Source organism: Vicugna pacos, chromosome 18 (genome assembly GCF_048564905.1).
Source record: "Vicugna pacos chromosome 18, VicPac4, whole genome shotgun sequence".
NCBI lineage: Eukaryota > Metazoa > Chordata > Mammalia > Artiodactyla > Camelidae > Vicugna > Vicugna pacos.
The window spans coordinates 32,302,509-32,325,210 of NC_133004.1; the positions used below are offsets into that span (position 1 = coordinate 32,302,509).

Here is a 22,702-nt window from a genome sequence, read left to right on the forward strand (position 1 = left end):
AGGCGGGCTCAGCAGTGGGAAAAGATTGAGATGCTGGGCACATCCTTCTCCGGAGTCTGAATCACTTCTACTCCAGTGCCCTTCAGAGGCTGGAAGCAAGGTCGCTGCGACTCCGGGGGAATCAGAAGTCATGGATTTGAGCAGGGAGAGCCAGGGGGTGGGGGCATGGGCTGGTCGCAGCCTCCTGACCTCAGGCCACGTGGGTATTAAGCCTTCCTCAGGGCTCCAAGAATGACAACAGTAACTGTCCTGGCTTTTCCGGAAGAAGCTGCACCTCCAGGCCAGTTTGGATGAGTCTCTGGCCTCAGGCCACGTCTAATTTCAGACACTATCGTGGGCCTGAGAGATGAGGACACGGGTTACGTTCCGCAACGTTCAAGGGGCCTCACTGGCCCCAGTCATGGTTTAGACTGGGGTCTCTGGGAGTCTGTGACCCACCGAAAGTTGTGTACATGCGGAGAGGCTGAAGAGGGCAGAGCCCTGCCATACGTGTAACATCGTCTGATTCACCCTGAGAGGTGAGTGGGTGGGTGTATGTGCATAAGCAGAGAAAGGTCTGGAAGCCCACCTGAGTCATTAAATGATTTGAGATTTTTAGTTTCTTCTTTTTGTTTATCAGAAAGAAACATGTATTATTTATATCATAAAGAGACAAAAAGCAAAGTGTTTTTTGGTTTTGTTTTTTTTTTTTTTTGCAAACACTGCCCTTTTATCTGAGACTTATAAGTAGGGGTGCCAGGACCAGTGATCCGCAGCTGCCAAATGCCAAAAAATTATGCCTCCAAAATCTCTTGATGGTGATTCCACACACAGAGCAATCAGGCTGCCCTACGTGTGCCACTTTTTAAAGTTTATTATTAAAAGGAGAATATACCTGTTGCCAAACTGCCCACCTATGTCAGCCCTGTGGAGCTGCTGAATGTGTTTAAATAATTGATTTTCCGCCACTCTTGCCCCCCGCAGCTGGCACCACACAAGACTCTCGGCTTAGACCCAGGAGGCCATATATCCCATGTCTGTGGTGAAACCGACCGCCCCATCAAGGGCCTGAGCCAATCAATTAACATGGCTTTTAAAAGATGTTTCCAAATGATGCAGACAGGGAAGAGCAGAAAAGGGAATCCCTGAGCTAAAGAAACCCTACATTGGAGAGCCGTTTACTCAAGTGCTTTTCCCCAAGGAGCCCTAAAATTAAGGCCAGGAGTGTTGAGCAGATATGAAGGATGTGGCTTCATTATGTTCAAAATCAGAAAAGAGGCCTCAGTGTGACCCCAGGGAAAAACCCACTTGGATAGATCTGGAAAATTCTCACACTCAATATTGGGGGCACCTGCTGCAGGCCCGGCCCAGTCCTACACTGAGTGCTGGGGACACAGACGCTCCCCTGTCTTCCAGGAGATCTCATTCCGGTGGGGGACACAGGTGCCATGGGGCCAGTAAGGAAGCCTCACCGTCAAGGGGTGTGCATGAGAGCTTCCGAGGAGAGGAGGACCTGGAGGACGACAGCCAGCTAAGGTCCAGAGGGTCAGGGAAGACCCCAGCTTTCCCCCAAGAGCTGGTGGAGAGGTGACCCAAATTAGTCAAAATGCTTGCTGGGACGAATATGACATTGCCTGTCATCTGTTTGTCTCAGTGCTTGGGACCAGCTCAGAGCCAATCCCTCTGCAGGAGCCAGGCTGCTGCGTGTGAATCTAGAAGGAAGGACACCAGGGGTCACCTGTCCTCCATGACACAAGCCTCACAGGGGCAGTTTCCCTTCCAGGATTTGGGAGAACTGAAGTTCCAGCGCACACCTGTTGTCCCAGAATTACTGCTAATGGTGTCTCTTTCTACCGTCACTACCCATTTCTCCACCCAAGCTTCACGGCAATCTTCAAATGTCTGCAGTCAGCATGCCAGCCTTAAGACGCCGTCACACCTGCGTCTTCACCCTTTCCACACCACTTGCCCACGGGCGAGCTCCTCCCCATCCTTCAGGGACCTGCTCAGATGATCGTCACCAGCAGTGAAGGCACCCCTTCTCCCGGCCCTCCCCTAGTTCCCTCTACAACCCTGTGTCCATTTGCTGGACTCCTAACCCCCATCACGGTACTTAGCACTTAGATTCTGCAAAGGTCTGCCTGCCTGCCTCCTCACTGGTCTGTGAACTCCTTGCAGACACAGGCTGTGTCTTATTAATCTCCAAATCCTTCACTCGCAGGCCAGTCTCTGGCTCACAGAGGCACTCAGTAACTTGGGTAAATTGCTGAGCCACCATCAATCATGGCTCCTGTCAAGGCTCAAGGAACCAACTGGAACTATAAGCTCTCTCCTTTGCCCAGTTCCAGCCACCCTGCAGGGGGGTCAGTCTGGGACAATGATGCTCCTCAGAAGTGTTAGGCCGCCACCAACCAGCCAAGAGGCCCTGGGGCTCAGAGTTCTGGGGACCCACAAAACTAGGGGCTGATTTGGTCAAATGGTCCCAGCGGAGCCTTACAGCTCAGGCATTTTGCAGCTCTGAAGTCTCTAAATTTTATCCTTCTTCTGAATAGAAATTGGGCCCCAGTGATATCACAAGCCTCAAAAATGTGTGACCCAGCAATTTCACGTACAGGAACTGGACCTATGGAAATAATCAGACGAGCACCAAGATTTATGTAGAAGGATGCTCACTGCAGCCTCATTTGTAATAAGAAAAATTATAAACAAACCACGGTACAGCCATATGATAGAATACCATCTGCTGTTAAAAATAATGTTTTCACAGAATTACGTAATGAGAAAAATGGTCATGTTAGGTACATTTTTGGAAGACTACAAAAACAGAAACTCAGTGTGTAAAGAAAAAAAAGGAAATGGAAAACCATACATATTTGCACACATATAGGGAAATCTGGGAAGAAAATTCACCAAAATATTAATTGGTTTTCTCTGGGAACTGGGATTAGCTCCCCCCGCCCCACTGCCAGTTTTCTGCATTTTCCACATATTCTTCTACATTTTATAGTCGAAGAAAAAAAAGAGCTGTTAAAAAAGTCAGTCCTCATTGCATAAGGCCAATGGTAGGCAGTGGAGGAAAATACTGGAAATCGCAGATAAATTGAAGATAAATGTTTCACCAGATCCCTTCCTTCCCAAAGCCACTGACTGCGCCTTTCTTTGCAGGATGCAAATGATATAACCTAGGGAGGAAGCTGGACAGGGGGACCAGAATGGAGCTAGGACAGCTTCCTTGCACACAAAGGTGGCTGAAAAACTTCCCAGCCATTATCTGTCCCCAGCTGAGACTGACCTAAAGTCTCCCTCTGGTCCATCTCTAGGCTTCCCGTATCCCCGTCCTCAGCATGTAAGGGCTGTTTCTGGATTTGCCAAGGGCTTGAGAACTCATCCAATTCCACCATGCTTCTTTGAGGCCTGCTCTGTGCCAGCCCCTACATGGGGCACTGCAGTCAAGAGGAATCGGATCAGAAATCTGACTCCATCCCAGGGGTGGGACCCTTCCTGCAGGTCACCCAGCCTCTTTATGCCCACCTCCAAGGACTGGGAGCTCAACACAGTCCATACAGCTGCGCTGTGCCCATCAGTCTTTGAGAAAAATCCTCCATCCCAGCCCACCTTAGTCCTCAAGGCCTTTCCCCTACCATCCCAAGTCCTGCCTGTGTTCTGTCCAAGGGTAGGATTCACAGGTGACAAAACCCATCTCCCTCACCCACTCCACCTCTAGGCACTCAAAAAGCCCTTTCATAATCTCAGGCATTGAGAGTGCTCCTGGCCTTCCCTAGCAGGCAGGTGAGGAGGTATTTACAGCCTGGGAATAATTGGATGTTAATTTCCTTCTATAGAAGAGCGACTGAAGTTTCAATTTCCTCCTCTATGAACTCTTTAGTGAGGCTAGCTGCAGCTGGGAGGCTGTGATTGATACGGAGCAAGGGCTGTGCGCACACACACCCCACCTCACATGTTGCTCAGACTCAGCCCAGGTCCCCATTCCCACCCAAAGTGATTCTTGTACAGAATGATCTCAGAAGTAGAAGCCCTCGGCCCCCAACTCCCTTCCTCCCCCGATCTAGCTAATGGCCATCCTCCCCTTCACAGAACACACCCTTACCCTCATTTTCAGGTGAGCGAACCTCCTGGCATGGTATTCATTAGAAGCTACCCAGTCCTGTCTGTCCAGTCCCTGTGACACCTAAAGCAGGAGGAACTGCTGATCCATTTTCCCAGAAACTTCGAGGACAAGTCCATTTCCACACATGAACAGCTGACCAAGGCCAAACCAGTGAGCCCTGAGTCCCACCTACTCCCCCCCGCTGGCTACACCATCTCCCCTCCCCTCTCCAACCACCACTCTCAGATAATCTTCATCAAGAGAACTCCACGTCCTGGCCATCCTCAGGCGAGATGCTGGTCCATCGAGGGGTCCATTCTCTGGGAGGGGAAGGAGCAGGAGCCCACGTTTTGAGGAGCAGGAGGGTGGACACCACCTGGTTCCACACCCACCTCCACCACTATGCCAACTGTCAGTTAAGACCAAGTCCCCTACCCTCCCTGAACAGAAGAAACGGGACCCTGCATCTTCTCAGGGTGAAAGACATTATCTAGAAGAGGACGGGACATCACCAGACACCACCCAAGTCAGTCCTCCCCTGGCAGGCTCTTCCAGGGCACAGCCCTCTCCCTCACTGCCCTGCTCCCCACTAGGAGGGTCCCCTTCACTTGGATGCTGGCCCTGGAGGAAGCTGTGAGTGGGAAAAAAACCTCCCTAACCAGCATTTATATAACAACAACATAAGCATTTTATTTTTTCATTAAGCTTCTTAGTTTCTTGGTATCACAATGGAATGATGAGAAAACAAGAACAAAAAAACCCAAAAAACAAAAAAAACCCACGAGTCTGCAAATCTCCGACAAAGAGCAGAGACTTCAAGGCAATTGAGGGGGGAAGAGGGGAGAGGCTTGACAGAAGTGCCAAACAGTTCCAACATCATGCCTCTCCTGAGCCGGCTGGGCCGGGGAGGGGTGGGGAGGTGGAATGGTGAGAAGGTGGCACCGTCACAGCTGTCCTTGGCATTTCGGCCTCATGACTGACACACGCATGGTCGGCACAGACCACCCCACGGGGTTTCCCGGTGCCTCCCTGGTACCTGGCTGCGTGACCCCTGCCTGCTCCAAACGCCCCGGGCACTCCAACCAGTGCTGGACACCCTGGAGCCAGCTCTGCTGGGCAGGTGGCAGGAGAGGAGCATGGAGGAGGGCGGGGGCAGGCCACGCTGCTTCGGCCTGGCTGGGAGACGCCTGTGGCAGCAGGTGCAGGTGGTGCAGTGGCGGGAGCTGGCGTCCCTCGGGCGGTGAGCAGGCTGTGCCTAGAGCTTCACGGTGCCAGGGGGCAGGCTGTCGTTGCAGAGTCTGTAGTAACGCAGGTCGTTGACCAGCCTGTGCACATTCTGGGTGAACGAGGGCAGGTCCTGGAAGGCAGGGGCACAGCTGCAGCCCAGCCCCACCCAACACCCCAAATCACCCCCACCCCCCAGCCACTTCTACCCCACAGCGCACCCTGGAGATCTGCATTTTACAAAACTCGAAACTTCTACTCACTCTTGCCCCACTGTGTCAGTAAAGGCACGGTGGGAGAAGGAACAACAGCTAATGCTCCCCGAGAGCCCACCACGTGCCAGGCCCCGTCCCAAGCAACTCAGGTACAAACTCATCTAATCCTCACACCAGCTTGTGATTCAGGCTCATCAGTACCACCATTTTAAAGGTAAAGAAAGGGAAGCTCGGAGAGATGAAGACTTGGCGGAGGTCACACAGACAGGAAGGGAGGGGATCCAGCCTGGTGTCACCCGTGAGCATTGGTGTGGCTGCCAACGCACGCCTCCCCCCACCACGGCCAGCCCAGCCACGTCTGCAGCACCTTTTCCACCTAGGGCTCCAGGTACCTGGCCAATCTCTCCTCCGCTTCAAACTTCAGCTCAAAGCCTGCCCCCTCCAAAAAGGCCATTCGGACATCTATTTCCTGGCCCCAGTGCGCTAGGCTGGCGCCTCTGCTCCAAGGCCCTGGGCTCACTGTATTTGTGGATGGTGCGTGCAGGCTCTGGAGCCTGCTTCCCAGCTCTATCAGTCCCAAGTTCTGTAACTGCCAACTAACTGCTGACCTTTCTGAGCCTGGGCTCATCTGTGAAATGGGGTTAACAGGACTGACACTTGAGAAAGCTGTTGGAAAGCACACAAGGTGCTTGGCTCAGTGTGGTCCACAGAGGGCGCTGTTGCCTGTCTCTCCAGCAAGACTCCTTGAAGGCAGGGAGTGGGGAGCTCTGGACCCCTGGCGCAAGGCCAGAGAGGCAGCCAACTTCAGATACACAGTGGATGAATGAGTGAAGGTGCTGATTTCTTTACTTATTTCATCCTCAAGAAAACAAACCAAGGGATGTTTTCCTAATCAGTGGCTCCCAAATGCCAAATTCGAGTTCCTTGAATCGAATACAGGAGTATATTTACGCATTTTTAATAAGCACCCCAGGAGCTCTGATGCATACCTAGATGTGGAAATCACTTTAAATCAAGAAGTTGACTTAAAAAAAGGAGGAGGAGGAGGAAGAGGGAGGAGGAGAAGTTGACTGATATTGATGTAATCAGAAACTGATCATTAAATATTAGGATTTGGCCTCCAGGACAAAGATGACAAAATACCCAAGTAGCTGACGTGAACATCAAGCTCAGGAGAAAACAAGATCGATCCAAAGGAGAGAAAGACTCCAAGTCAAAGGAAGACAGGAGCTGAGTCTGAGAAAGAACTCTCCTGACACATTTAACAGGTGAGACCTGCAAGGAATAAGTAGAGTTTGCTCCAGCCAGAGCAACATGTAACCCTGAACGCTGAAGTGGAACCGTGGACAGGCTGCTCGTGTGCAGGAGTAGGGTCAGCAACACCAAGAGGACGTGGGAGAAAGAGAAGATGTCACTGTATCAAGTGTGAGGTGGTGAAAGACAAAAATTATTCTACAGGAGAAGTTCCGGGAAGAGCCTCTCAGGTGAGAAGCAGAGACTTAACAGCTGACATAGGAAGGAGGGCAGGTGAGGAATCAGAAAAGAGGCCCTGGGACAGGAGAGGCTGGGTACCACTATACCCAGACACACTAGTAACGACGGCTTCGTGCGCATCTAGAGACCTCACCAGCCCAGTTCCCACCCAAGGGGCTGCACAGGCAGGACAGCCCCACCTCATCTTCCCCGGGTGGACCGCTGGGGGCAAGAGCGTGTGTGTTGTGAGGGCTCCTCCCAAGACCCGGCAGCAGGTCAGCCCCTGCAGAGCCTGGCATCTGGAAAGAGTCCAGGGCCCCACCTCCAACCCTGGGGACCCAGAGACGCAGTTCCAAGAATCAATCTTCTTTCTCAGCCTGTCCGCAAGTTCAGCTGTAACTGATTCACAACCAATGAGGACACAACAGCTGGGCCCCAGTCGGAGGTGTGCTCGACAGGGCATAGTGAGTACAAAGAAGCTGAGACTAATCAGATGGACAGCTGGGGCTGGACCTGAGTACCAGTGGCTGCAACGAAGAACATACGTGCTGCAGAAGCCACCGCTGGGGGAGAGCATGTGCCCCTCAAGCCAGCCACAGCACCGAGTCATCCGGGAGCCGCACGAGCTACAGTGGAGCCACCACTACCAGGGGCACAACCACGCACAAGGCAGCCTGCCCCTGCCTCACCGAACAAGCGCTGGCTGGAGAGCCCACACCTGCCCTCACTTCAGCCTGGCCTCTCTCTCTCTCTCCTCACCCGATCCATCTTGAAGTTCCGCCCCAACACATTTTTCTGGTTGGCATCCACACCGTCACAGCTGGTCAGGAACTCTGGGAGGAAGGCTGCAAAGAAGCCATCAAAGTCCACAGAGGCCATGTTGTAAATGGCGATGCCAATCTCCTCCTGCAGAAGGTCGTGGGACTTGTGAACCAGGACCTGGAGCAGCACGTTCACAAACTGAAACAGCATGGTGGTCCGGAAGATCTTCTGCAGACAGACAGAGACCAGGGTGAGTGACAGCCGGCAGGGCTCCCGTCATGCTCTGCAGTGCTGACCTGAGAAGGGTGGGACTCAGCCCGGCCCAGGACACCTCTGATGAAGAAACCGATTTCTGAGAGGAGGGGCACTTACTTTGTGGTAGAGCTTCTGCTTGGTGTTGAGAGTCTCCAAGTAAAAGAGATTTTGTTTAAATAGGTGGATGTCAGGCTGCAGAAAGGACTGTCCGAAAGCCTAGGAAATAAGACCACCATTTTGTAAGCAACATTTAAACGCCCTCAGACCCAGCCCTTCTAGGGCACTACCTACGCCCAAGGAACCGACACTCTGCAGCCAGCTCCTTGGATGCAGGGCGAGGGCTTCTGCTGCCTCGTTCTCCTGGCCTGTCCCCTCAGATCTGTGGAACGCTCTGGAGTAGTCTTAGCTCCTAAGTCCTCCCCCTTGTGCCTCATTTCTTGTTTGGTTTCATCTTACACCTTCTATAATAAAACTCTACCCATCCACCCCAACAGGATCTGTCTTTATAGGAAGAGGCTAACACCCCTAGTCAAATACCTCAGCCATCTTGGCAGGCACCAAAGGCTGCCCTCCTCCCCTCAACCCAACGCCAACCACTTGCCCACCCTCTCCTTGGCATCCCAGGTCTTATAAACCACAAATCCTTGAAGGCTCCTTCCCAACTGGCTGCCTCTACCTTGGGGTTAAGTGAGAGCAAATTTTTAAGCTGCTTTGCTGTTTCTGGGCTGTGGAAGTTACTAGTTCAAGGGCAGAAAGAAATACCCCTTTGCCCCCTAAAACACAAAGAGCCCTGCTCTGACAGAAAGTGACAGTGGAGGAGTAGGGAGGGCCAGTGACGTGCACACCCACTGGGGTGCAGGACACTCCCTAGAAGCTGGTGACCCCTTGCCATTCTGTCCTTGGCCTCCTCAACTGCGTGTAAGGGGATCATGTAATCCCTGCTGCAGTGAAGAGTGCCCAATGGTTTTATTTTTTAAAGTTGGTTTATCGAAGTGTAACAGAGTAATATTCACCCTGTTGAGGCTCACCACTGTGTGATTCTGACCACAGAGTCACCTACCCACCATGACAATTAAGACATAGAACGTCCCCCTCTCCCCAAAAGTTCCCTCAAGCCCCCTTGTCGTCAGTACTCTCCCCCTGCCCCAGGCAACCACTGCTCATTCTCTGTTCCTCTAGATGTGCCTTTTCTAGAACATGCGTCATATAACGGCATGGAATCCCGTAGCAAGCAGCCCTCCTGGTCTGGCTTCCTTCACCTAGCACAGCACACACGGAAGTCATCTATGCTGTGTGTGCGTGGGAACGTGTTCCTTTTGACTGCTAGGTAGCACCTGCCACAGTCCATCTACTCACCAGCTGATGGATGTTTGGATTGCTTCCAGCTTTTAGCAATTTTTATGAAAGAAGCCGCTATAAACATCCGTGTACAGGTTGTGGGAATATATGTTTTCATTCATCTTCAGTAAAATATTTAGAGGTGGGATGCTAGATCACATAGTAACTATACGTTTTAACTTTATAAATTAACTGCCAAACGTGAAGCTGTTTCCCAGAGTGGCTATTACAGTCCTGAATGGATGATCAGGCATCAGTCTACCAAAAAAGTCTTACACAAGGACAGAATTTAAGAGGGAGGTATGAGGGCGAGAGGGGCAAGCACTGAATACTCCAAACCCAAGCCCGCGACGGGGCGTCGGAGATGAAAGTACAGAAAAACAACCGCAGAGACCAGGGGTGGAACATCTGCTCTTCCAGAGAGGAATCTCCACACAGGGAGTGCATGCGAGTTGGCGAGGAGCTGAAGGGAGGAGTGGTAGAATCCCTCTGGCTTCCCCCTGGCTTCCCTGTGAGGAAAAGCTCGCACTAAAAAAACAAACAAACAAACAAAAAAAAAACAGAAAAACCCTCTACTCCAACTGAGGCTCAGAATAATAAGGTTACACAACTGAGTGCAGAACAAGGAGAGTGCCTGAAAGCGGTCGCTGACCGGCCAGCCACCCTGCCAGGGGAAGGCTGCCCCTGTCTTCCACAGCATGTGCTCAGCCCCCAGAGAACTCGCTCTCTAGGGTGTAACAGCCTCACTTGATCTAAAAGGGAGCACTGAACCACAGGGCAGTGCTTCTCCCAACATGGGGCAAGTCACAGTTCTCTTTTAAAAATGCAGATCAGCTAACATAGTGTTGCAGGTCGAGTATACTTCAATTATTATTAAAAAATGCAGCTGACTGGCCCCTCCCCAGGAGTCCATTCAGTCAGCGTGCAGCTAAGCAGGGCCCCAGGGGATCCCGAGGCAGGCAGTCTCCTTACACGTGGGAACACTGCTGCAAGGCCAAGGGAACTGACATCTACCCAGCATTCCCTGTGCCGGGAATGTTGTGTGTGCCCTCATTTAACTCCTCAAACCAGGAAATAGGCAGTGTTATCCCTACCAGACAGATGGAGAGACCTAAGGCGCCAAGAAGTTAACTAACTTCATTCACAGGTACTAAGAGGCAGAGATGAGCTTCAGACCCAAAACCACAAGGCTTCAAAAACAGAACTTGTTGCAGTGACCACGTTTGAGGAAGTGGGACTGTATGCTAGAGAGCAAACCAAGAGACAGTCAGCCAACGGACCCAGGTGGTGTCCAAGAGGGCCTGTCTGATCTTGGATCAAATGGCAGCCTCACCAGCTCTTCCACGTTACCTGCATGATGGCACTGAACTGGGGCTCATTCTCCATCTGCTCCTCAGCAATCCCCCTCTGGACACTGGCCAGGACAGTGGACTTGAAGAAATACCTCCAGTTGTGATGGAGCGTCCGAAAAAGGAGCTCAAACAGCTCAGCCTTCACATCAGGGGAGGGGCGCTGTGGAGACACACACAGACCCTCAAACCTTCCCTTCCTACGTGAGGGAGTCACTCATAGCCTGGGCCCAGGTAACAAAGGGGTCTGAGAGAGGCCTGGTAACAGTAAGCAGCGTGTCAGCTCCCCACCCCCGCTCTCATCCTCCTGAGCCCCTGTGGGCCAGCAGTTCTAACAAAGAGTACCGCGGCAGAGAAAGGGCCACGGCTGACACAGGACGCCTGGGTGGGTGCCAAGGGGCCCTGTTTCTGATGGAGGCACTCAGCTTTTTAAGCTAGGAAAAAAGGCTATTAAATGGAAGAACAATTAGGAATATGGATTTCCTGTTTAAAAACAGCTGGTTTGATCTGTCACATCCTGGTTGTGCTGTTCCTTTTCCAGGACTAAAAAATGCTGTCCCAGCTCACCTGTTGGTCTTATGCCAACATAAGGATAAGGATAAAGACAAATAAGACTTCAAAGTGGCTCTGCTCGCTACAGAAAAGGAGACTAAAGAGCACTAAGAAACCACTGAAAGCAGCATTAGAGGACCTCCAGGTGGAGGCAGCTCTCTGAGCCTGTCTCCTCTTTCACTGGCAGGAGGACGAGAGGAGAGGGAGGCAGGCTAGGCAGTATTTTCTAGTTTATCCAAAAACCTCCAAGTCACTCAAGAGCATGGCAGGTCACATTACTCAAGCTGTCTCAGCAGAATTCAAAATTATAAGGCCCAGATCTTTTTAACTCAGCCTTGATTAAAATTAAGTTAAGACCAGAGGGCACCAGCTTCCATGGCAGGAATCCTCAGAGGGCGTAGGTGTGTTTAATGAGGCAAAGCAACCGGACTTACCTAAGCCTAAATTTGAGCAGTAAGAAAGGCTGGCACTTATTTACCTATTATAGAAAGCTTAAACTAAATATACATTTATACTTATTTTGGATTTTGTCATGCTGAGTGTCTGTTTTCAAAGAAGGACAAAGAGCTTTCTAACAATGAAAGCTCTGAATGGTTCCAAGAACTTGTTTTGTATCCTTCAGATCATGAAAGTTCTTAATAGGAAAGTATTATAAAATATTGTTGTTATTATGAACATTTGTTATTAAAACAGTGTTTGCTGGAGAAAACCACATATTCACCTTAAGTTATAAATTGTTTGCCATGGGAGACTGATTTTCCTTACCAACCAAACTTGTGACATCAAACTGCTATGCTTACACTAGACTAGTTTCTAAGTAACTCAACACATATTAAAAAAAACGAAAACAAAAAAACTGTACCAAGCTAATGGCATTTGTTCTTGCAAGAAAAATTACTTTACAAGAAAAATAAAATAACAAATTAGCTTTAAAACACATTTTCCTCAACATTTCATTCCTTCCTCAGTCGCAGCACAGGGAACCACCCCAGCCCCTCATACCTCTGCAATGATGGGATACACCTGCTCCATGCACAGGGAGATGATGCTGGGGAGAAATGGCTTGAACACCTGGCCAGGTTCCTGGACCACCACCTGCAGGATCTTCAGGAACTTCTCAACCACCCGGCAGCCGGTACTGCCTTCGTGGAGGATGCTCTCGGCCAACTGTTCTCTGCAGACAAGAGAAAGCACAAAGAAATGTTTCTCTGGGGACCAGCAATGAAAACCAATGCTTATGACACATGAAGAAAAGGAGCAAAAAGTCCCATGCTTTGTAGCCAGGTCCCACCAAGTCTCTAAGTGGTGTCCAAAAACCAAGGACAGCAGGTCTGCAGTTACCTGGTAAACATATTGAGGAAAGTCTGTATGATCTGTTCAGTGAAAGGCACGCCCATCTGTACTCTAAGGCCTCGAAATAGAGTGAGGAAGAAGCTCAGCATCTCATCAGTCACATCTAAATACAGGGACAAAGCAAACGATCAGAGGCACACACTCAGGGATAAACAGAAGCCCTGGGCTTGATGGACTTCCTTCTGCAATCTGCACTATCCTCTCTAAGGCTTCCTGCTGGAAGACACATCCCCAACACCATCAGAGCCAATGATGGAAAGTAGAAAATTAAGAACGTGCTAAGAAAACAGCTCTGATACAGTGAACTCTGCCTGATAGCTCACGATAGGAAATGAAGGTCATCTTGAAGCCATCCTCACTGCCCAGCATCCAGACACATGCAGAATTCTCACTGCAAATGGGTCATTTTGTGCTCACTGATGCAACAACTGAATTCGGTCAGCACCTGAGGGCTTCAATAATCCCTGCAGTTGGGTCAGGGGTTAAGTGGCTGAAAGTGGATAATGAGGGGGTACTCAGACTGCATGGCTCTGGGCCATTAAATGGATTAACTGCAGAAAATATTGGTTACATTTAATGTGGTTCCACTTCCAGACCTAAACGATCATCTTGTACAGTATGTCCTGGCCTGAGCAGCACACTCTGATTGTTCACAAGAGGCAATCAGTGAATATTTGTTAATGGGGAAGCTCCCGATATTTCTCTCATAAGACTGACAAGACCACTGTAAATGCTCTCATGAGAGCCAGGCGACACAAGCACAGGGACCTAGCAAGAGCCTCTCTCAGTGACAGTGACAGAGTGTGGCAAGGGGAAGCATCTCAGCAACCCCACCTTGCCATAAAATAAGCAGAACTCATCAGAAAAAGTTCTTTGTCCGCTCCTACATAATGCCCCTATTTCTGTCATCCATTTATGTTCCCAAGTGACCCAGTGTCACAGGATGTCACAGCCCTCTGCCTTCACCAGCAAGGCCTGCTCTGCCGACAAACTCGGCATGCTCTACAGAGTTAAGCAGTTACTCTGGTCCTTGTCAGCACCACCCAGGAGTGAGGCCTGCGACCAGCTCCTACCTGACTGATGGATAAAAGCTGGAAAGAGGGCCAGGGAGACCTGAACGGATTCCTGCAGGGACTGGTAGCAGATCTGTCGGGACTTGGTGGATTCCCCAGAGATATTCTCCACGATATCTTCTAAGACACTAAGTGTCTGGTGGATAATCACTTTGGCTGCAAACCAAGATTAAGTTGCATGTTATGACTTGTCTGAGGATAAAGCAGAGTTAAGAGGGAACACAGGGAAGGGGAGAAATCTGCAAAGGTATTCAGAGGACAATCACACAGAAATCGGGAAGGAACTCAGTCTCTCTCTTTTTTTTTTCAGTCTCTCTTGACTGAGTTATCAAAGACTCTCTCTGTATCCCTCTTTCTACATCCATTTCTTTCTTTTTTGTTCCCCCTTTCCTACCAGGATGCCAGTTGCCTGTGAGCCAGCCTGCTCAGTTTTTGCCTGTATTCTGCCTCTATCCACCTGCAACAAATGCACAGAGAAGATGAAATGTCCCTCATTTTAGGTGTCTCGGACTTAAGACTGTAAGACGGTGAGTAGACTAGTGCGAGTAAGTGTCACATGGTAATTACCACAGGCAAGAATGGGCACATGTGGATCAAACACCCTCCTTCAATTCCAGACAAGGCTCTGGCCATCCACACCACACCCGCTGTGCACATCTATCACTGCTGTAAGGAATAAACTACCTGATTAATCCTTGGCCTACTGGGCCTATGGGCTTTATTATTATTATGCATTATATTATACGACACTGGCAATAAATACATCTAACTATACCCCATGTAAGAGCTCGTGGATGACTCCAGACAGCACAGAGGGAAAACAGAGGCAGGAGCTAGCAAACAAGCAGGACCTCACAGGACACGGCGAGAGCCCGGACCAGAGGAGCCTGCGCATGACCTGCACATGGTCAACACAGCTATACACCAGGGGCACGTTTCTTGTCAGTACACCAGGGCTGGTCAACAGCCCCCACCTCTGCAGGGTTGCCATGAGGATTAGAGACAGGGTTCAGAATGATTCCAGCGAAGCACCTGGCATATAAGAAGTCCAGCACAGGAAGGCTGTCAACATTCCTTGGTTCTGGTGGGAACGGGTTCCTCTTCCCACCAGCTGCCTCAAGAAGCCCCCTGGGGCTCCGCCTGAGCCTGGCAGACTCAACCCTGGCAGAGCTCCAGCAGTGGAGCCAGGCTGGGCTGAGAGCCAGCCTCCACCTGGCAGCTCTCTGGGTGGCTCTGGCTCCCAGGGCTCACTAGCCTCTGTGTAGGCAGCAGCAGCTCCCAAGGAAGGAGACAGCAGACAGGTTACATGCTTTGGAGGGAGGTGGAATCAGGTTTGACTCCTGACACTGCTTATTCTAAGTCTCAGTTTCCTCATCACGCACTCAGAGGACCGGGCATGAAGAAAACATGGCACAACAAGCCTGGCCACTGAAGGTGGGTCATGGGGATGCTGGAAAGTGAAGGAAAGGCAGCTGTACTCCTGAAGGAGCCGCGCTCTCAACACTACCAGCACAGGGACAGTCACTGAACCAGGAAACTGCACTGGGCAGACCCTTCCCCAAGAACACACGAGGCACAGGGAAAACAGCTCAGGGGGAAAAGAAAACAGAGTCAAGAGACCCAACTCTGACCTATGATGTATAAGGAAATTCAAACAAAAACTGGGGGTGGAGGGTATAGCTCAGTGGTAGAGCATGTGCTTGGCATGCACGAGGTCCTGGGTTCAATCCCTAGTACTTCCATTAAAAAATAAAAAAAAAAAAGACCAAAAAAAAACAAACAAAACTTTAAACAAGAGCCAAGATTTACTCAGAAAAATGGAAAACTAAAAGCACTAATATGTAAAACTGAAAAACTACTATGTAGTAATAAGAGAATGGGTATGTAAATTGTGGTACTTCCACAGGATAGGATGTCATAAAGCCATTAAAAACAATGCTTTCAAGAAGAAAGGGCAATGTGGTGAAGAGCAGGGGATCTGAAACTTTTCAGAACCATTCCTGACACTACTACTTCCTCTATGATCCGGAGCAATTTACACCTGCTGAGCCTGGGCCAGGGTAGGGGTGGGGGGGCAGCAACCTTTATGATGGAGAGATTGGCAGCCGCTGCCTAAAGCTGGTGATCCCACAAACATCACCAATAACTCCTAGAGACGATCAGACAGAACAAGATTATGGGACATTTTATAAGAAAATAGGCCTAGACTCTAAAAATGTCAATGTCATTTAAAAAAAAAAAGTCAATGTCATTAAAAAAATAGTAAAAAAAAAAAAAGGAATTTTTTTTATATTAAGAGATTAAAGAGATGTGACAACCAAATATAACTCATGATCCTTGAAAGTATCTTGGATTTTTAAAAAGCAAAAGGCACATTTTGATAACAACTGGGGAAAATTTAAACACGGTCTACTTGTTAAATGACATTACTATAACAATGTCCCACGGCTTGGTTGGTTGCATTAATGGTGTTCTGGTTATATAAGAGAGTATTTTGTTCTCAAAGATAAAGGTTAATTAAATATTCAGGGATTAAAGTGCTGATGTCAGCAACTTCCTTTAAATGGCTCAGTTAAAAAGAAAAAGCGTGTGTGAGGTCGAGAAGAACACAAGTGCGGCGAAATATTAACAACTGGTGAATCCTGGTGAAAGATAAACAGCTGCTCATTTTCTTAATCTTTCAACTATTCTGTAGGTTTGGACATTTTTGCAAAGTATAAAGTTGAGATAGGAAAAACTTTCCAGGCCTCCATTTCATTACTTGTAGAATAAGGATAATAAGACACACCTCACAGGGCTATAGGGAAGACTAAATTAAATAATGTATATAAAGTTCTCAGCCCAGCGCCTGGCACACAGTAAACACTCAACAAGTGTTAACCATGTTTTTCATTATGCTCACTGTGGAAACTATTAATGCTATGCAGCAAGTATTTCCAGCATATGGTGGCATCACAATTCCTACCTGCTCTGCAGTCAAGCCATGGCCATATAACCATTCACTTTGGCCAATGAAATGTGAGTGGAACTGACAAGCGTCACTTCTAGGCAAGAACTTCTAAGAACCACTCCACAGTTCACCACATTGCTTGCCCAGTGTAAGTGCATATTGCAATGGAGCCTTGAGTGACTAGAGTAAGCAGGACCTCCCCAAGCCCCGGACCCACACTGGATATGTAGTATGAGCAAGAAATAAATGTTTTTCTTGCATTTAGCCACTAAGCCTTGGGGACTGTTTGCTACTACCATAGCATAACCTAGCCTATGCTGCCTGATGTAAGTACATGTAAGATAAAGTGAGAAAACACCATTAAACTTTATAAAACATGATTCCACGATAGCTATATGTAACCCCTGAGCAGGTTACTTGATCTTCCCATACCTCAGTTTCCTCAGGGATAAAATGAGGATATTTAACAGTACCTATCTCATAAAGCTGATGTTAGAATTAGATGAATTACTGAATGCAGAACACTTAGAACAAGGATCAAATACTAGACTCTGAAGGCTGATGCTGGCATAGCCAGAGATTTGACGAGGATGCTAAGATCACCAAGGCAAGAGCCTAGCACACAGGATGTCCTCATTAAGACAGCCATTCTTATGCAACTATATGACTATAAAATATATTTACAAATAGAAAAAGGAAGACAGTGGGGAACCGAACCTCAGCTAAGAGAGGAGTCAGGACAGGCCTGCAGGGGGAGCTCCCATTCCCCACCATGTATTGTCAATTACTACAAACAGGAAGGTGTTGCCTACTTTATCCAGGAGGAGGAAGAAAACTACTCTTCCACCGGAAGACAGCCCAGCCAATCAGAGACTGTAGGAGCCCAAACAATGAGAAGCCTTCATACTTTGAACTCCCAGGTTTCTCCAAAGAACTCTTTGGTTATTACAGCTCCTCCCAACTCTCCCCCTTTACCCTATAAAAGCAAGTTCCTCTTTCTTATTCTCTGGATTTGCCTATCCTCTGCCATGGGTCTCATATCCCAAAGTGCAATTCCTCTGGCTATTCCCGAATAAACTAGCTTTTGCTGGTAAAATAATTGTCTATTATATTATTAAGGTGGACAACAAGATAGTTAAAATAATGGGTTACTTTCTAAAATACTAAAAATGGTGAGATTTGTTTCATTTTCCTTCTGTATACTATTCTCATATTTTTGTACAATGAGCATATGTTAATATTCCTGATCATAAAAGTAATGTTTTTTAAAAAATGTTGAGTATTTATTACTATTTCTAACATTTTACAACACATTTTTGTTGAATTCTATAAATGACATCATCTGATAATGTTCTATTATTTTCTTTTTGTGAAAATAGACTTGTATTTTCAAAATATTTCTGTAATATTTGCTATTTTAGGAAGATTTTTCAGAAAAATCTGATGCCTTCTACTTGAACTATTGTGCTCTCTTGATTCTTTTTTTCCTCCTTTAATATAATCAAATTTGAAGTGTCATTTGTGAAGATACTAAGCTCTTTCAAAGCCTCTAAAATATCTGTATTTGGAGAAAGGTTAAAAACAGTTTTAAAAGATAGTTCTTAAATTCCTGTTTCCCAGTGTGTAGAAGTGAACTGCTTTGACTGCTTATACACGTATCTGAAATGGATCGATAATCACTGTAGGATTTTTATCCATGGAAGGCACCATCAGTAGTGCCTTCAAATGGGTATTTTTCTTATTTTTGACATTTTAAGTAAGAGAAGGGACCTCCTGCATTCAGGAAATAGGCCCAGCTGATGTGTTCACTGAATTCCACGAATGAGCAGGGTTCTACCCCCGAGTCTGACTCTTCTGCTTAGCAGCTGTGTGACTGTGGACAGATGATTCACCCATGAGCCCCAGAGGCAAGCCCCATCTGCCACGAAAGAACAATGCCTGCCCTACTTATCCCCTGAGGCTGCCCCTGCTGAGGGGTCACTTACTGTCATCCAGTGGCATCTTCCTCTGTGGGGCGACAGCATTGGGTTTCAGGTTGCGATAATCTCGGGAGAGTGCAGAGATGAGGCTGGCATGGTTGATGGAGCGCACGGGCCACTGCTGCTCATTCTCTGGGAGGTTTGGCCATGGAAGCAGCAAGATGTTAGAGAGGGCACGGCACACCAACACCTGGGCCTGGAAGAGACCCCAAGGCATCCATCAGAAGTTTAAGAGCAATGTGGACACAGAGCAGCTATGCCTGACACCACCTTGGACACCTACCACACACACTGAGCTCAGGCTCCTTCCTTACAATCCAGACCTGGGACTTTGGTCCAATTCAGGCATCCAAGGGAAAAGAGAAACTGAGGCAATAATACTAAGTGGGTCCATCACATCCCAGGGCCAGCCTCAATAATCATTCTTACTGCTGTCGCTTCCCCTCTAATCTGGTGCTGGAAGCATTACAGAGGGAGCAATCACAGAGACTGGATCTAACTTGTCCCTCAGCTGCTGGCTTCTGACACCCTCCAAGAAGCTACTCAGAACAGGGCTGTTAAGAAAATCTATCAGCGCCAGGTTAGAAGCAATACATTCATGTCCCAGGTGCTCAAGAGTAACCACTTTAACTCCCTTCTGACCCCACCCGTTTTATTGTTTTTAAACCTCCAGCCTAAGCTTCCTGGAGGATTTTAGCAGAGTATATTTGTCTGGAGTGTCTCAACCTTAAGAAAATAAACATATAACAACAAAAGCAGACTGTTTTAAACCAAAAAGAATGCAGAGAGGATGCTCATAATACCAAACTCCCAGTTCTCAAAGGAGCACCACCTCGGTGCCTACTGGGAGGAACTTTTTATGTCTGAATCAGCACACTGACTGTGCTGGGGAGTGACAACAAGAGAGCACTGAGGCTGCATCAGTGCCACATATGTACTATATCCATCTATGCTGGCACAGCCTGTAAGCTCTGAGTGCAAAAAAGAAAAAAAAAAAAAAGCCAGACTCTTCTTCCTCAGCTTCCCTGAGTCTGAGCCACATGGCTCTGGGGCCTCACCTTATCGACAAGTCGCTGGGCGGAGGCATCGGTGATTCTGTTGAATAGTTTCTGTACTGCGGGGATGCTGATCAGAAAGACAGGTCGCACTGTGGTGGCCAGTGAGACTAGTAAGTGGCACGCGGATAACAACAGCTTGTCTTGGACCTGGAGAGGGAAGAGGGCATGTCAGCTCACACTACATTCCCTGTGACACTAGTATTAAAAGCAGCTAAATGTGGTTCTCAGATGCCAAATTATACCACCTAAGCTCTGTCTCAAAGAAGTTTTCCTTGAATGATGCCCAGCAACTAGGCATCCTCTTCTTTGCCACACCCATAACCCCTGCCCTCAAATCAGGATTACCATCTCTAGCTCCTCTGGCTCTTAGTCACTCGCATCTTCGAACTCAGTCACTCTTTAGCTCAAGAATCTACAGTGGCTCCCTATCAGCTCTTAAATCACATGACAAACTCCTTGGCACATCATTCAAACCATTTGGTATTGTTCCTCTCATTCCTCTTGCTCCAACCAAACCAAACTTGCTCCTCTCTCTCCACCCCACCTTTCTATACCCAATCAGGCCCTACACATCCTTCATCTCAACATGCCAATCAAAACCTTGGTTCAAGTACCATTCTATTAGCAAAAGAGAAAACTCTTTGTAGACAGAAACTAACACTGGCAAGACTAGTAAAAACAGCACACCAAAGAGTCAGTGGCATGTAGAATTATTTAGGAAAAAAAATTACCATAATTTCCTAGAACCATAAAATATCCCTAACCTTTAACCTTATAATCCCACTTATTCTAAGAAAATTACCTAAAAGGATAAAGCTACAGTCACGAGTACACACATTTCAGAATTATTTGTAATGACTTTTTATCAAATGGAAGCAACTTAAAAGCCCATCAATGGATAAAGTTTGAAACACCCCCCTCTCAGGATATCATAACTCATTTATAAATTACAAACACAACAAAAATTTATGGGAAACAATACACTGTTCTGTTAATAGTGGTACAAAATGCTATGTATGATTAAAACTACAAAAAGAAAAGAAAAACATCTGTCTATATGCTTTAGTAATATAAACTGGTGGTCTTCTTGGAGGACAACTTAATAAAATCTATCAAATTTTACATGAATATAACCTTTGACCCAGCAATTACACTTCCAGGAATCCATCCTACAAGGATGTACATACAAGGGTTTAATTTCCATCAACAGAAAAATTATCATACACCCCTACTACAGAATAGCACTGGACAATTTGAAAAACTAAAGTTGCTCTACATATAGAAAGGTCTCTGAGGTATATTGTTTAGCAAAAGAAGATACATTTCCAGCTATCTACAAATTTTTACTTATATATGTAAGCACAGAAAAAAGTCTGAAGAACATACAGTGAACTGCAACAGTGTTCATCTTGGAAAGGAAAATGTTTTGAAGGAAGGGATTAAAGAGTATTATAACTTTTTTAGTCTGTACATTTGAACAATATTTTACTTTTTCACAATGAGCAGTATTCATGTGGGAGAACTGAACTGAAAAAAATTAGAGTTCACATTTATATCTAAAGAGGAACATGAAATGACACACAGTTCTATCACAGCAGTAAGAATTCGACCTAATCCTATATTTGAATTTTATAATAAAGTGGGTATGTGAACAGAAAGACAGACACAGAGTTATATAAAAGGTGTAGCCTTCGCTGTTTCAAGACCTTGGTGCTGATCAGAGGTGTGACTGCATCCATGGTGGTGGAGATGAGCGTAACAAACTGCTGCGTGTTCTGCCGGTGAGCCTCGCTGCAGTACTGCGCTAACCAGTGAGAGTAAGCCTGCAGAGCAGCCAGGGACTGAGCATGCCTGCGAAAGGAGAGGAGACGCGATTTTAAAGGTTATGGTCAAAATATATTAGTACTAAACTTGTTTCCACAGGAGGTAAGAATTCCATCCATCACATTTCCTATTCTAGGTCACATGTGAAAGCATGGAAACCATTTACTTGCTTGAGTAGAACCTAAAAGTTAAAACTCATCATCTAAATATGCCACCACTGCCTGGAATACAGAAAGCAGTTGCCTATCAGATCTCATTCAATCTTTCCGTGACAAACAGTGAGTTCACCTGAGAGAATGGTAAATATTTAAAAAAAAAAAATCAAAGACCTTAAGTGATAATGTATTGACTTGGGAACTAGTAAACATTTTACACCCATAAATACAGGTGAAGATGTAAACTACCAGGAATTACAGCTTCAGAAATAAGCTTTGATAAGAGACTCTCAAGTTTAAGCTTCCATCACACCATGCAAGTTATCTGGCTAGAGACGAAGCAGTGAAGACTATGTTTGGTTTCTGCCAATTTTGTACAGCACCACAGACATTAACAAAATATATAAAAGCTCATAATTCAAAGATAATAAATAATAAACCTTAAACAAAGTGAAGCAGCCATCTCAGAGCTTACAAACACCAGACCTTCTAATAAGCCTAAGTGGGTAATTTCTCCCTTTCCTGAAAAAATTACCAAGTAATCTGTGGAGTGGTAACTTTGAGACTATGTAAAACATGCCGTTCCCAACAAACACCTGTTGAGGATCCTGCGTAAATCATTCTTGTCTTAGTGGTTGCAAACTGGTGAAAATTTTCTCTTTCTTTTTCTGTTTATTAGCTAAGTATTCCTCTGTAAGAAGAGCTTTCCCTCCCAGATCTTTTTTTTTCAATCATATGGATGCATGGATTCTTTATATTCAATATGCTGTAACTCATTATCTTCTGTATTCTTTAAGGATCAAATTGTCAAGTTTGACCAGGAAAATTCCTTTCAAGCTAGCCTCTGTGTCCTTTTTGTATGCTCCCAACATTCTTTACTGACACGATTCTCCAGGATCAACCTGCACCAGACTTGGAGCATTTCTCCAAGGAGCTCTGGTTCCCATTAATGGAGAGTGTATTTTAGAATACATAGGGCAAATTTAGAATTTACAGAGCAAACTGACCCCTAGTGCCTCGATATGATGCAAGAAGGACACATCATCAACCTGCGT

At 47.1% G+C, this 22,702-nt stretch overlaps 1 protein-coding gene, 1 long non-coding RNA gene, 1 other non-coding gene and 2 pseudogenes across 4 annotated transcripts in view; 2 read left to right on the forward strand and 3 right to left on the reverse strand.

Annotated features, from left to right (window-relative positions):
- Window positions 1-728: 728 nt before the first annotated feature.
- On the reverse strand, window positions 729-846 carry LOC116284267 (U11 spliceosomal RNA; annotated as a pseudogene).
- Window positions 847-4,751: 3,905 nt separating this feature from the next.
- Window positions 4,752-22,702, reverse strand: part of XPO6 (exportin 6) — a 96,229-nt gene continuing 78,278 nt past the window's right edge. For both annotated transcript variants that reach the window (XM_006201228.4, XM_015236842.3), the window contains exons 15-24: window positions 21,375-21,519; window positions 19,669-19,815; window positions 18,617-18,806; window positions 13,682-13,837; window positions 12,597-12,711; window positions 12,258-12,429; window positions 10,705-10,866; window positions 8,134-8,232; window positions 7,759-7,989; window positions 4,752-5,444 (exon numbers count right to left, since the gene is read on the reverse strand). In XM_006201228.4, the coding sequence (XP_006201290.2) occupies window positions 5,343-5,444; window positions 7,759-7,989; window positions 8,134-8,232; window positions 10,705-10,866; window positions 12,258-12,429; window positions 12,597-12,711; window positions 13,682-13,837; window positions 18,617-18,806; window positions 19,669-19,815; window positions 21,375-21,519 (1,519 nt within the window). In that variant the 3' untranslated portion in view covers window positions 4,752-5,342. The remainder of the gene's footprint in view (window positions 5,445-7,758; window positions 7,990-8,133; window positions 8,233-10,704; window positions 10,867-12,257; window positions 12,430-12,596; window positions 12,712-13,681; window positions 13,838-18,616; window positions 18,807-19,668; window positions 19,816-21,374; window positions 21,520-22,702) is intronic.
- LOC140687098 (uncharacterized) lies at window positions 13,110-14,380 on the forward strand. Its single transcript, XR_012061194.1, has 2 exons — window positions 13,110-13,274; window positions 14,079-14,380. It is a non-coding gene; the product is annotated as an uncharacterized lncRNA (long non-coding RNA).
- Window positions 15,351-15,423, forward strand: TRNAA-GGC (transfer RNA alanine (anticodon GGC)). The gene has a single exon. It is a non-coding gene; the product is annotated as a tRNA-Ala (tRNA).
- Window positions 17,927-18,549, reverse strand: LOC140686996 (EKC/KEOPS complex subunit TPRKB-like; annotated as a pseudogene).